The 12,794-nt window shown below is 55.0% G+C and overlaps 2 protein-coding genes across 2 annotated transcripts in view; both read right to left on the bottom strand.

Annotated features, from left to right (window-relative positions):
• Positions 1 to 4,097: 4,097 nt before the first annotated feature.
• MTFP1 (mitochondrial fission process 1) lies at positions 4,098 to 7,819 on the bottom strand. Its single transcript, XM_012556319.2, has 4 exons — positions 7,759 to 7,819; positions 6,709 to 6,836; positions 5,935 to 6,167; positions 4,098 to 4,873 (listed from the first exon to the last, which is right to left on the bottom strand). Exons 1-4 carry the CDS (start codon positions 7,817 to 7,819, stop codon positions 4,801 to 4,803), a joined length of 495 nt encoding a protein of 164 aa, XP_012411773.1. The 3' UTR covers positions 4,098 to 4,800.
• A 2,380-nt stretch (positions 7,820 to 10,199) lies between these two features.
• Positions 10,200 to 12,794, bottom strand: part of LOC101361612 (SEC14-like protein 2) — a 22,114-nt gene continuing 19,519 nt past the window's right edge. The window contains exon 11 of the mRNA XM_023733699.1: positions 10,200 to 11,197. Coding sequence (XP_023589467.1) covers positions 11,067 to 11,197 — 131 coding nt within the window. The 3' untranslated portion in view covers positions 10,200 to 11,066. The remainder of the gene's footprint in view (positions 11,198 to 12,794) is intronic.

Genomic DNA, 12,794 nt, shown 5'->3' with positions numbered 1-12,794 from the left:
ACCCCACGTGCGTCAGAGTAGAAATGTGCTCCATGGGGATTTCAATGGCTGATTTTTCAGAGGGGGATTGCCAGGCCTTTCTTCCAAGGCACCTCTGGATGGACTCAAACCCCCAACCTTCCAGTTAACAGCTAAGTGTGTTAATCATTCGCACCACCAGGGACTCCCACAGGCAATTAATGAGGTCATACACATTAAACGCCTGTTACAGGCTAGGGCATGCAGTACACTTTCAGTGTATATGACTCACCTGTTTGTGTTCCTGTGGAAGGAGCAGGCTTTCGTGGTAGCATCAGATGGGACCTTTGGGTCCCAAGCTAGCAGCTGGCAGTGGACATAAACCTGTGGGGACAGAGACCCCAGGCTGAGGAAATGTGGGGAGATGGGGGTGGGGATTCAGGCCCTGAGTGCACCTGCTTCCACTCACGTCATCAGGAGAATCGGCAAAACTGAAGGCCTGGAAGGAGAGCTCCAGTCTCTCGGGGACCTCTCAAGGCAAGAAGCGGGAACGGGCATCCTTGCCATCCACCAAGCACCTGGAAGGCCCAGGCTGGAGGTCAGCATGGCCCAGAGGACAAACCTGAACTGGGGTCTAGCCCCAGTCTGGTCTCAAACCATCACACACCATCATTTGTTGAGAATTCTGCATGCTGGGCCCTGAGCTAAGCATCTCCCCATTCAACCTATCTACATAACAGTGCTATGAAGATTCTGGCACTCTCCTCATTTTACAGCGGGGCAGAGGCAACCGAGGTGAAGAAGCCAGTAAAGGGCTCTTATGCTAGAGACAACCACCCAAGAACTCCCAGAGAACACCATTTGGACATCCGTCTCTTCTAGCTCTAGACAGGCTCTCAGCCCCTGCCCCAGCCTCCCCAGAGACGCCACCGACTGAATAGTCTACACCCTACCCTGTCTCCCTCACCCAGGTCCAGTACCCATGATTCCCAATGAAGGTGTAGTACACAGGGGCCACTTCCAGATCCCAGCTGGGGCTGGTCACACACTCATCCACATATAGCTGTAAGGGCTGATGGGAGCTGCCAAACACGGCAAATTCCACATGGAGCTCAGAGCCTAGGAGAATAGTGCTGGTGCTGGCCCCATCCTGGGCTGGAATGAAAACCAGATGGGGAGGACACGAGGCTCCGAGACATTGAGGGGCTTGCCCAAGGCCACACAGCAAGAGGGAGGCAGGCAAAGCTGGGACCAGGTCATCAGAAGCCCGGGCCCTTCCCCCGCTGCCGCCCTGCCCTGCATCTCTTCCTGCTCTCACCAGGGGTATATTAGCTTGGAACTGGACGCACAGGAGCCCCTGAACCAGGGACCCTTCCCCTTGGGGCACTGCCTCAGCCCAGCTGATGCCCCCCCACCTGCGGGAAGGGATGAATCAGGTCAAAGCCTCACGCTGAAGTCCAGATGTCCAAGCCCAGCCAGAGATCCAGTAACCGAGGAGACTGGGGGCAAGGTGGGGGCTTCCGGGCTGGCAGGGAAGCAAGAGGCATTAATGGGCGCCTGGCATATGTCAGGGTGACCAGAAAGCAAACACTTAAGCTCATGACAAGTTCCCAGGACAGCCCAGCCAGAGAAGGGGACAGGAGAGAAGCATCCAGGAGAATCCCGAGTTCCAAATACAGACTCCCAGGCCAGTCTGGCTCACACCAAGGGGGCCATGAGATCGCTGCCTGCTCCCCTGGACCACTGGAAAAGGTAGCCCCCCCAGCCCCCTTATAGCCTCCTGCAGGATCTCTGGGGGTGCAGGGCCCAAGATGGGCTAAGGGGCAGTAGACAGTGCTCACCGCTTGGCTGTGCAGCTGACTCAATGGCGGAAGGCAGCAGAGGGGGCTGCTCTGAGCGACTAGGTGGGGGCGTGTAGACCAGGTCAGCAAAGAATTCCACCATCTTCCCTGAGATCTGAGGGGATACCAGCGCCTTAAGAAGCCAGGACGAGTATCTCCCCAGCTTGGTCCTACCTCATTGTGTGGCATCAGTCACTTGCTCTCTCTGGGCCTCAGTTTCCTTTCTAGGACATGCTCAACGTCCATTCTCACTCAAAAGCTTTGAAGAATGATGTGCTAAATTGCACCTGGTGGCAGACAGAGGGGCCTTCCCCTCTGTGAACCTTGGTTTCCTCATCTGGAAAACAGGATGATAGTTTCACCTCCCTCGTAGAACTGTTGCGTATGAAAGGAACAAATACAAGCAAGGGCATGTGGTAAACATGCAGATGACAAATAGCAAGTTTGCATCATGCCCTTGGCCACCAATTCTGTACATTCAGGCCTTTGCTTCTTTTAGAAAAAGGAAACAGGCTCAGAGAGGCTGTGGCTTGCCCAAGGTCACACAGCAAGTCAGTATGATCTGATTCTACCCCTTTCTCCAGCCCAGGTACCCCAGCTCTGCATCTCTCCCCCAAAATCTCCCAGGTACCCTCAGGCTCCTGACAGCCTTGTCCCCATTAGCCTCAACAGGCCCTTCACCAGCCAGATGAAGCCATAAGCCTTAAATGGGGCAGCAAAGACCACATAGCCAGGCATGACAGGGACCAGGGAGGGTGGGCAGGAACCAAGACGCAGGTGGCGGCCATCGAGCTGGGGCTCCCTCCTCACTGCCAGGAGGACTTTTGTCTGCTTACATTCCTGCAGGAGGTTGTCCCCCGGCAGCCCAGCCCAGGCTGGTGTGCAGAGAACGGCCTAGGTCAGGGTGTGGCCAGCAGAGCCTGCCCAGAACCCTCTCCAACTGTACCCACTTCCCCATTCAGTCCACTGTTCCAGCGTGGAGCAGGAGCCAGGTAAGGTGTATCTGAGGTCCACAGACTTTCTCCCCTCCACCGTGGCCTGCGGAGCCTGAGAGCCCCTCATGTGAGCACCTACTACGTGCTAGTCCCCAGGACCCAAAGATGAAGAGCCGTGGGCTCTTGACATCTGTGCATGTGCACACCAGTAGTTCTTTACAAGGCGGGACCACCAGCGAGGAAACCAGGGACCAGAGGGGGCTCACAGAGGGCTCAGCTAAGGGGCAGTGGTCCTGAAGGATGCTCAGAGCTGCCCAAGAGGAAAGGGATTTCCAGCCAAGTGTGGGGCTCAGAGGCACAGGGGGGTAGGTGATGGAGAGGAGGATAAGGCTGGGGCATGCTGACAGCTTAGACTATAGACCAGGAACACAGAAGCCGGAAGCAGAGCTGGTCAGTCCTAGCGTTAGCGAGAGCCCTGAGGCTGGAAGCTGGAGTGAGCAAGGAATTCGTGGGAGATATCACAGGGATGCAGGCTCCACAGGGGAGGTGGGAGGGAGGGGATGGGAGAATGCTAGGTGGTTATCAGCCTGAGCAGGGATGTGGGAACTGAGGGGAGAAGGATGGGAATGAGGGAGACTCAGAGCACTTAAGGGGGCCAGAGGGAGCAGCAGTAGACTGGGCAGAGGTCGGGGGGGCTTGGGAAGGGGACCTGGCCAGCATGGAGCAAGAAGGGTGGCAGGGAAAGGCCCACCCCACCCTGAGGGACCCCCAGCCCCAGAGGAAGTCGTCAAACTCACCCTGCAGCTGCAGACACCCCTAGAGCAGGAACCACGATCTCATCGTCCCCATCCTGACTCACCAGCAGCCCGCCTGACCCCTGGCCCCTATAAGTCCAGCCCAGGGGTAGGCAGCCCCACCTGGATGGGTTTAGCCCACCTGGCTGCAGCTGGGAGGTGAGGGGCAGGGCCAGAGTCCTGATGAAGGCTGATTTGTGGGGCTGAGTGAGAGGGGCCCTGGGCTGTGTCCACCCCATGCTCCACACCAGCCCCCCTACCTCACTCAACTAGACTGAACCCCTCCCTCCTCACCTCTCCACCCTTCTTAGCTGCCAACAAAATGGTCTGGCCCAGAATCAGGGAGGAAAGCCTCCTTCACCACGCCCAGGGAGGCTCCCTTCTCTCCAGGACTCCCGAGTCCCCTCATGGTGAGTCTCATGAGGTGCTCAGACAGGGGGCTGCCTTCAGGCCCAGCTGGTATCTGCCCAACAGGCTCCCCTCCTAGAGCCTCGGTGCTTAATGAGGCTTGCAGTAAGTGGGCAATGTCTACCCCAGAGGGCCCTGGAGCACCAATGGTGAAACCCCAGGCACCTGCAGGGCAGTGTTGGTGGACTGGGAGGCACCAGCAGGGCCCAGCACCAGGCTCTGTGAGGGATGCTTGGCTGCAGAAGTGAGCCTCTGCCTGGGGGCCCCAGCCCTGCTCCCCACCATCATACCCTGCTCATCCCCAACAGAAAAGCAGAATAAAACTCAAATTCTTGAGGCTTTATTGGGCTCCTGGGAGGGCCTGGCCCAGAACTATCCTGCCTTCCAGCCAGGCCCCCGCAGCCCCTGCACCAGGGATGGGGAGGTAGGAGGATCAATCCTCAGGTGTCCCCGCTACTACACTCCCCCATTTTTCCATGTGCCATGGGGTGCCTCAGCTGAGCAGCTGGGAGGCCTGGATCCTCGCCTCCTGAGTGATCTTGGGCATATCCCTTGCCCTCTCTGAGCCTCAGTCTCCTCTTCCATCAACTGGAAGGGTGCTACTTTCATGTTGAAGACAGGGCTGGGGCTGGGTCCACCCAGGGTCCAATCCCACTTAGGCTCATGGATTCCAGGGAAGCAGACAGGGTCCAACTGCAGCGTGGCTCCTCCAGGCCTGTCTCTAAGCTTCAGTCCAGCTCAAACCCACTTGGGTGCCAGGACCTAGGACACCAAGGAGCCAGGCACCCACATCCCTGGGCAGGAGGAGGAAGCTGGCATGGAGCAAAGAGTGGGCCAACCCACAGGCCAGGTACCAGAGGGGGGTCAGGAGGAGCTGGGCTTCTCCACTGATGGGTACAGCTTACGCAGGCTGGAGTCCAGGAGGAAGTCCACAGACCTGAGCAGAGATTGGGGATGGTGAGCAGGGGGCCGTGAGTGCTAATAGTGGAACAGAAGGCAGAAAGCCAGGGCTAGGGAGAAGGACTCCTGGATGTGGGATACAAATGCCATCCAGGTGAAAAGACCTGTTCTCTCTCCCCTCCTCCCAGCTTTGGCTACCTGGGGAAGCCAGGATCAAGACTTCCTCCTCTTTTTTCAGTGAGGGAAACTGAGGCACACAGAGGGTAAAGGATTTGCTCAGGTCCTCAGGGTCAGTTATGTTCCCCTGGTGAATGACTCCTCCTTCCAGTAGCTCAGGAGAAGCCACAAAGATAGACAATGCCTCATTTTAGGGCTAGTCTGTTGGGTTGCCCCATCTCTGGTTCTAAGAGAAGGCATATGACCTAACCCTGGCCAATCAGAAAAGAGGAACTGGCTCAGAGGTAGGCACCTGGTCCAAGATGGACCAATGACAGCCTTCTTTGAGATTTTTGCTGTCACTATTTAGAAGCTTCCCATGGGGCTTGTTAAGCTGGTGGGATGAAAGCCATCTATGCTAAAATGAGGGGAAACTGATTGAAACCAACGCAGAGTGGGTTGGGGTGGGATGGGGAGAAGGGCAGCAGGGTGGGGAGATCCAGACCCCTAACGACATCATTTGAGGGCCTAGATCCAGCCATGCCTGAAAGCAACACAACCTGGACTTTTTGGTTTCACAAAACAATTAATTCCTATTTTACTTAACCCAGTTTGAATTGGGTTTCTGTCACCAATACACCCAAAACCCACCCCCTCCAAGGTGTACCTGCTCCTGGCTGCCTTTGTAACACTAGACTTTCTTTCTGGGAATGTATTTGTCCTGTGTCCCATACCCTCGAGGCACCCCCTTCCTTTACTGCCAAAGTACCTGCCAGATCATATGACAAGGGCACAGACTGTCCTTTATCCCTCTGGAGCCCCGAGGGCCAGCCCTGCCTCAACTGCCATTGCTCTGTGCAATGTGAGCAAGTCCCACACCTCTCCAAGCCTAATTCCATGTCTGTTGAGTGGATGACCCCTGAGGCTGGGAGGGGCACCCACCTGTCGATAGGGTGGACAATGACAGGGATAAGCAGCAGCCCCAGTGCAGTGGTGGTCCACTTGCGGGCAGTCAGAGGCCAGCGGGTGGCAGTGCCCAGGACGTAGAGGGAGGCTGCACACACGCGGTTGATAGTGAAGCCTGGGATGGCCACAGAGGCCAGAGCCTGCCACACAAAGGTGTCCACCACAGCCACCGTCACCCTGGTACTGCGGCTTGCTTCTGGGCTTGACATCTGTGGACACAAGTGGCATAACACAGCCTGGGGTGGAGGCTGGGAACTCTGGGACAAGAGGCATGAGGCTGGACCAGGGAGCAGAAGGTGGCCGGTACACACGGAGGAGGGAAAACCAAACTGGAGTAGTGTTGAGTTCTGGACTGTACCACATGCAGGGCTGGGGGAAGACTGTACTACACAGAAGGGCTGAGAATGGACTCCATCACATCCCAGGACTGGGGTATAGACTAGACCACATGCAGGGCTGTGGGTAGGCTGTACCACTTGCAGGACTGGGGTATAGACTAGACCACATGCAGGACTGAGGATTAATTATCCCAGAGTTGGGTCAGGACTGCACTATATACAAGGCTGAGGGTACATTGTGGGGAGGGTGGATTCTACCACATGCAGACTGGGGTATGGACTGCACCACAGGTAAGGTTATGAGGGGTGAACAATCCCATAAGCGGGGATGGGCCTTACCACATGCAAACTATGGAATGAACCACATGGGAAGTAGGATGTCGCACAGTAGGGGCAGGTGGCTAACACTCACATCTCCAGCCTTCTTGCCCTTGTCGATGGCATCAGCCAGCACATAAGAGCTGGACACACCATAGCTCAGCCACACCACAGCTGCTGGCACCAGAGAGCGGAAGGCCTCCCCCACCTCATTTGCATAACCTGAGGGAAGGCGGGAGGAAGACAACACTTCTCAGGCCCATGGGCTGTCCCACAGCGGGGGCGCTGGTGAGAGCTGGTTCTAATCTTTGTCTGCTATACAAGGTGCACTTAGGCAAGCATCTTTACCTCTGAGCCTCGGTCTCCTGACTTGTAAAACGGGGCCATTGTGGGGAGGCTGAGCACACATCATCATTCACTGGTTCGATGTCTTTGCCTTCCTAGCCTGGGTTCTAGAACATCTGTACTAATGGGGAAACAGGCAGCAGGGAGCCTGCCCATGAGCAGCCCCATGGATCCGGCACTTATGTGCCAGGCTCTATCTCACTCTACCCTTATAACCACCACCTGATGATGGGAGCCCTGCTCTTCGACCATTTTGCCAGGAAGAAAACAGGCACAAACACTGCCAGTGAGTGTTGTTAGTTTCCGACTAGTCATTTCCCACTCATGGCGACCCCATATGAGCAGAGTAGAACTGCACCACAGGGATTTCAAGGCTGTGACCTTCGGAGGCAGATCTCCAGGCCGGTCTTCCCAGGCCCCACTGGGTGGGTTGGAACCGCTAACCTTTGGGCCAGTAGTCCAGCGTTTAACCAAATTTCCGCAGTGCTGAAATGGGAGCCCAGATCCGCCTATGCTCAGGCACGCCAGCGGTCAGCGCGGTCCCCATTTCCTCATGGCTCCATGTTCAAGCCTCCGCCCCGGGAGGATTAACTTGCAGAGACGCCCGAGCACAAGAATGGACCCACCAGCGCTGTGTGACCTTGGGCAAGTCCCTAGCCTCTTTGAGCCCAGTCTCCGGCCCCAGGCAGAATAAGAAGACCCTCCAGCCTCCTCCTCGCTACGGGCTGGCACCTAGCGCCCCTTATCACTCCAGGCACATGGTGGTGAGGGGATCATCGCGCCCCTCGCCCGCGCTCACCCAGGTACCGCACCCACGTGTCTCGGTAGAGGTCACGCTCAGCGGCCCGCCGCTCAGGCATGGCGCTCCCGCCGCGGTCCCGGCCACTGCAACCACCTCTGACACCTCGATCTCCACTAGCGCCCCTGTCGGCCGCGGCAGAACCGGCCCAAGGTCCTTGGCTGAAGGACAATTCGTGCTGTTTCCGCTCGCAGGGAGCGTCTGCAAATTCCCCCGAGCACAGGAGCTCCTCTTCCGGGTTCGGGTTTTCCTGATTGATTTTATGTTTTCTCTGGGCTGAGAGGGCGGTGCCTTCTCTCTGCCCCTCTCCCAGCGCTGACTGTGGTTTGGGGAGCCAAAGAGGCCTGGGTTCGAATTCGGATGTCACACTCCCTAGCTGTTTAACCTTGGGCAAAAGTCTCTACTTAGCTGAACCTCGTTTTACTCATCTGTAAACTGGGGGTCACGACAGGGTCCACTCCCTAGGACAGTGCGGGGAATTAATTATAACAGTCACATTTACTGAGCTTACTACCGGCCCGGCCCGGGCCGTTCGCTAAGGACTCTAGCTGGTGGGTCACTTTGTCAGGTCATACATCTGCTTAAGAGGTGGAGCCGGGATTTGAATGCAGGCAGTGTGGCTCCAGAGCCCATGCTGTTCCAGTGAGCTCACTAAATGAGACTGGAGGAGTGAGTGGTGTGTTCCCTGGCGAGATGGATGCCTGGACTCTTAAGTCTATTCCAGGCAGGTGTCATGTTCATCTATCAAGCACCCGGGTCTAACTGGGATTGGTCTGGCTCCAAACAGAGCCTCTCTGGGGCCGGACTTTGAATGAATGAATGAATGAGAAGGGAGGACGGGTTGTAGTACAGGGAAATGAGCGGAACATCTTGGAGGTTAGTGTTTACAGCAGGAGGATCCCCTTCCTCTGCTAGAACTCAGTGTACCCATCTGAGCAATGGGAGCGGCTACAATTCACTAAAACTCGGAATGTCAGAGAGGCAAAGGCATGCCATTAGAAACATGCAGTCCTGGGTTCAAGCCCCTGCGGTGGCGCATATTAGCTGTTAGCCTCCCTGAGCCTCAGTTCCCACGTTTGTAAAAAATGAAAGTAGCCGTTATTTACTTGTACCAGGCTGTCTTCTGAACGCTTTGCACGAATTATTTCCTTGAATCTTGGCAACAACCCAAGGCGGTAAAGACAGTTGTTGCGTGGTACACAGTGGGCGCTCATTAAGGGTTAGCTTTGAGTATAATCAAATAAAGATGGGGAAAACGAAGATGATTGATTCCCTGTTAAGAGCCAAGTTTTCAATCCTGGGCGCCACTGACATCTTAGGGTCCTGTAAGACAACCCAGCCAGTGCTGATCTCGCAGGGAGCTGGGCTCCGGGGCTCAAAGCAGTCCTCAGCCCCTGAAACACCGGGAGTGTTGGCGCGGAATTAGGAGACGGTCCCTCGTACCACGTGATTCCGCTTCTCCGCCTCCTTCGCACTCCCGGTCCCTGCACGCTCTCGCCAGGACCCGCCCTGGTCAGCGCTCCAGAGCCGCTAGCGCTCAAGGAGAATCCTAAACGGGGTGGGGCCTCTGCCCTCACCGTGAAGGCGGTCAGGAGCACTATCATCGCCCTTAGAAAAGATGGCGGAGGATAACATACCGGCTGAGCCAAGGAGGAGGGGACTTGGCAGTTAGGCCCTAGGAAAGGCGTACACGAGAGAGCAAGGCAGAGTTTCAGCGCGTGCGTTCCGCCTATTGGCGGGAAGCCGTTGCTGGGCTCCCAGAGGCAGAAGTTTGGGCCTCTGAGTGAAGGGCAGCGAGGAACAAGGAGCGAGGCATTAAATTCCACTCCCTATGCACTGAACGTTGCTTTATTCATTGGTTAATGTTCCTAACAGAGCGTTATAAACCAAGGAGTGTGGCTGGGGCCACCACTCGTCCACATCAGCCCTGCCTAGTGCTCCCTGGGCTTCGGCAAGTCGAGCTTCCCAAGCTGGGCCAGGGCCTGGGTTTCTGAGGGACAGGCGTTCCCGCGAAGGACAGGGGCGCCCTCACGTGTTCTAGGCAGCCCAGGACCTCGCGTTCATCCGCAGAAGGACGTGGTTCGGGTTAAGTGCTGTGGCTGCCCGCAGGGCCGGTGTCCTATAGCCCCCAGACTGTCGCCGACTGCCCCCACGGCCCATGCCTGCTTGGAGGCCCCGCGGACGGAGGGGCTGAGGGCCAGCGAGGCCGCCTGGTGCTGCCCCAGACCCTGGTTGTGTAAGATGCTGACCTGGCCTTTGGCCTCCTGCCCTGGCAGCTGCCTCACCTGGTCCATCGCGGGGCACGAGGGGCCCTCTGCACCCGCCATGCGTCTCCCAGAGATGGGACTGCGAAGACCCCGCTCAGGTCAGTCAGGAAGCGGGTTGGCTGCCAGGGGAAAGACTCAGGCTGGGAAATGCCCTGTGTGCTGTTGTCATGATCCTAAGTGTCATTTTTGTCTGGGGTGCTCAGAAGGAGGGTTACTCCGTGAGAGGCCAGCGGCAGTGAAAGGGAAATGGAAGGCCCAGGGCTCACTCCCGCCCCAGCCTCCCTGGCTTTTCACTGGGCTGGGATTCCTGGAGGTAATTTCCCTTGTGCTTTGTTTGCGTTGGAGGACAGTGGCTGGGTACCCAAGCTCACTCTCCCAGGAAGTAGAGTCACTGACAATCACTAGTAATTACAGAGGCAGCCAGTGGCACCCAGGAGTTGCTGAAGTTTTCAGGGTGAGGGAGAGGCCTGCTTATCTACCCCTGAGTGGGAAAATCTATGCTGACTCAGGCCACCTCCCAAGACCTGGGAAAAGCCCAAAGCTCCCCTGGCCTCAGTGATGGAAAGTCTGGAAAGCTCTGATCCCCACCGTAATTCTAGCAACTGGCTACCTTGCTACTCCCCATTATGATCTAGACTTACATGTTCATGTGGGGGCAAGTTCCTCCCCTACAGCTGGCTTCCCTGAAACATTAGGTCTCAGTCTCTCTCCCCTTTTTCTAATTTCTTCCCTGCTGTCACCCCAAGGTCCCCCCCTCCCTGTCTTAGCTGTCACTGGACAGGTGAAGTTGGCACAGCTTACAAGATCAATAGATCCTATCATGGTGCCCAGCCCCTGGGACTCCTTAGTAATTTCAGAAGCAAGGAGATCCACTCCAACCACCCTTTCTCTCCCTGAGATGAAGGCTCCCCAGATCCAGCCAGGAGTCTTTCCTTCAGCCCAGTTTCTTTGGGCTGCAGGGTGCTAAGAAAATGACTGCCACAAGGGGTGGAAACTGACAGGGAGACACTGAGGGGGCCAGGCCTGCTGTGGGAGTAGGCATTACTTTGGGGTGACTGCCCCCAGTTGTTTCATCTTTTCTTCTGAGGCTTTGTCTGGAAGCAGGACCTCCACAGTGAAACTGACCTTCTTGGCATGAATGAAGCTGTAGGTGTTGTCAAACCGCAGGACATCTGAAGGGAGGCAGAAAACCAGACATTCAGGCAGTTCTGACAAAGGGCTTGGGGACAGCGATTATTGTTGATTTTTGTTGACTGAGCAGGGCAGTGTGGTAGGTAATGGAGGTGAAGGTAGCATAAGCCATGGTCCTTAACCTTCTGAAACCGAGTCTAGGTGAGCTGACAAGATATTCATGTACAGAAAAAAAAAAAAAAAAAAGGCAAGTGCCATGTTGACATGAGTGACAGAGACAATCACTTCTGTAGCAGTTTGTAATCAGAGGGTCCTATAAACTGAAATCACGTGCAAGGCTTTCTAGAGGAGCTTGAACTGGGCCTTGAAAAGAGGGAGCAGAAGTTCGTAGCAGCAGCAGTAACAGTAATAATACTAATAATGGCTGTTTGTGTGTCTCAACTCTGCTCAGCACTGTGCTGGTAATATGTTATTTCACTATTTCTTACAATAATTCCATGAGTTAAGCATTAGTCCTGTTTTATATATGATAAAAAAAGAGGTCATGTAATTCCTGTGTCACACAGTTAAGGAAGTGATGGGCCTGGAATTTCAGATTCAGAACCCTTGTTTCACCCGTTAGTCCCCATTGCTTCCTTTGTCCTGCCAGCATAGGCCTAGGAAAACCCAGTCAATCAGCTTCTGATAAAAGATAAAACGTGCAAACTGTTTGAACCAGGAATTTATCCCTCAGAAAGATAAATGGACAAGTTTGTTCATTATAGCACTGTTTGTAATAATTGTTGTTGTTAGGTGCCATCGAGTTGGTTCCAACTCATAGTGACCCCATGTACAACAGAACGAAACACCACCCCGTCCTGCGCCATCCTCACAACCATTGTTATGCTTGAGCCCACTGTTGCGGCCACTGTGTTGAGGGTTCTTCCTCTTTTTCGCTGACCCTCCACTTTTCCAAGCATGATGTCCTTGTCCAGGGACTGGTTTCTCCTGATAACATGTCCAAAGTATGTGAGACAAAGTCTTGCCATCCTTATTTCTAAGGAGCATTCTGGCTGTTCTTCCAAGACGGATTTGTTCGTTCTTCTGGCAGTCCATGGTATATTTAATATTCTTCACCAACACCGTAATTCAAAGGCATCAATTCTTCTTTGATCTTCTGTACCCATTGTTCAGCTTTCACATGCATACAAGGCGACTGAAAACACCATGACGTGTGAAGATGGAGGCAGAGACTGGAGTGATGCCACCACAAGCCCAGCAACGCCTGGGGCCACCAGAAGCTGGGAGAGACAAGGAAGGACCCTCCCCTAGAGCCTCTGGAGGGAGCGGCCCTGCCTACACCTTAATTTCAGACTCTGCCCTCCAGAACTGAGAGAGAGTAAATGTGTGTGGTTTTAAGCCCCTCAGCGTGCAGTATTTTGTTATGGCTGCCACAGGACACTCATTCACATAGTTTTGCCTGTGCACCTTTAAAATAGAATTTTTTTTTTCCTTTTTTTAAATTGTGCTTTGGATAAAGGTTTGCAGAGCAAACTCATTTCTCATTAAACTGTCAATACACACACACACACACACACACACACACACACACACACACACACACCATGGCTCGATCTGGAAAGGCTTTAGGACTTAAAG

This window comes from Trichechus manatus, unplaced genomic scaffold, assembly GCF_000243295.1.
Source record: "Trichechus manatus latirostris isolate Lorelei unplaced genomic scaffold, TriManLat1.0 scaffold00061, whole genome shotgun sequence".
Taxonomy (NCBI): domain Eukaryota; kingdom Metazoa; phylum Chordata; class Mammalia; order Sirenia; family Trichechidae; genus Trichechus; species Trichechus manatus.
This window is presented reverse-complemented; position numbering and strand designations above follow the sequence as displayed.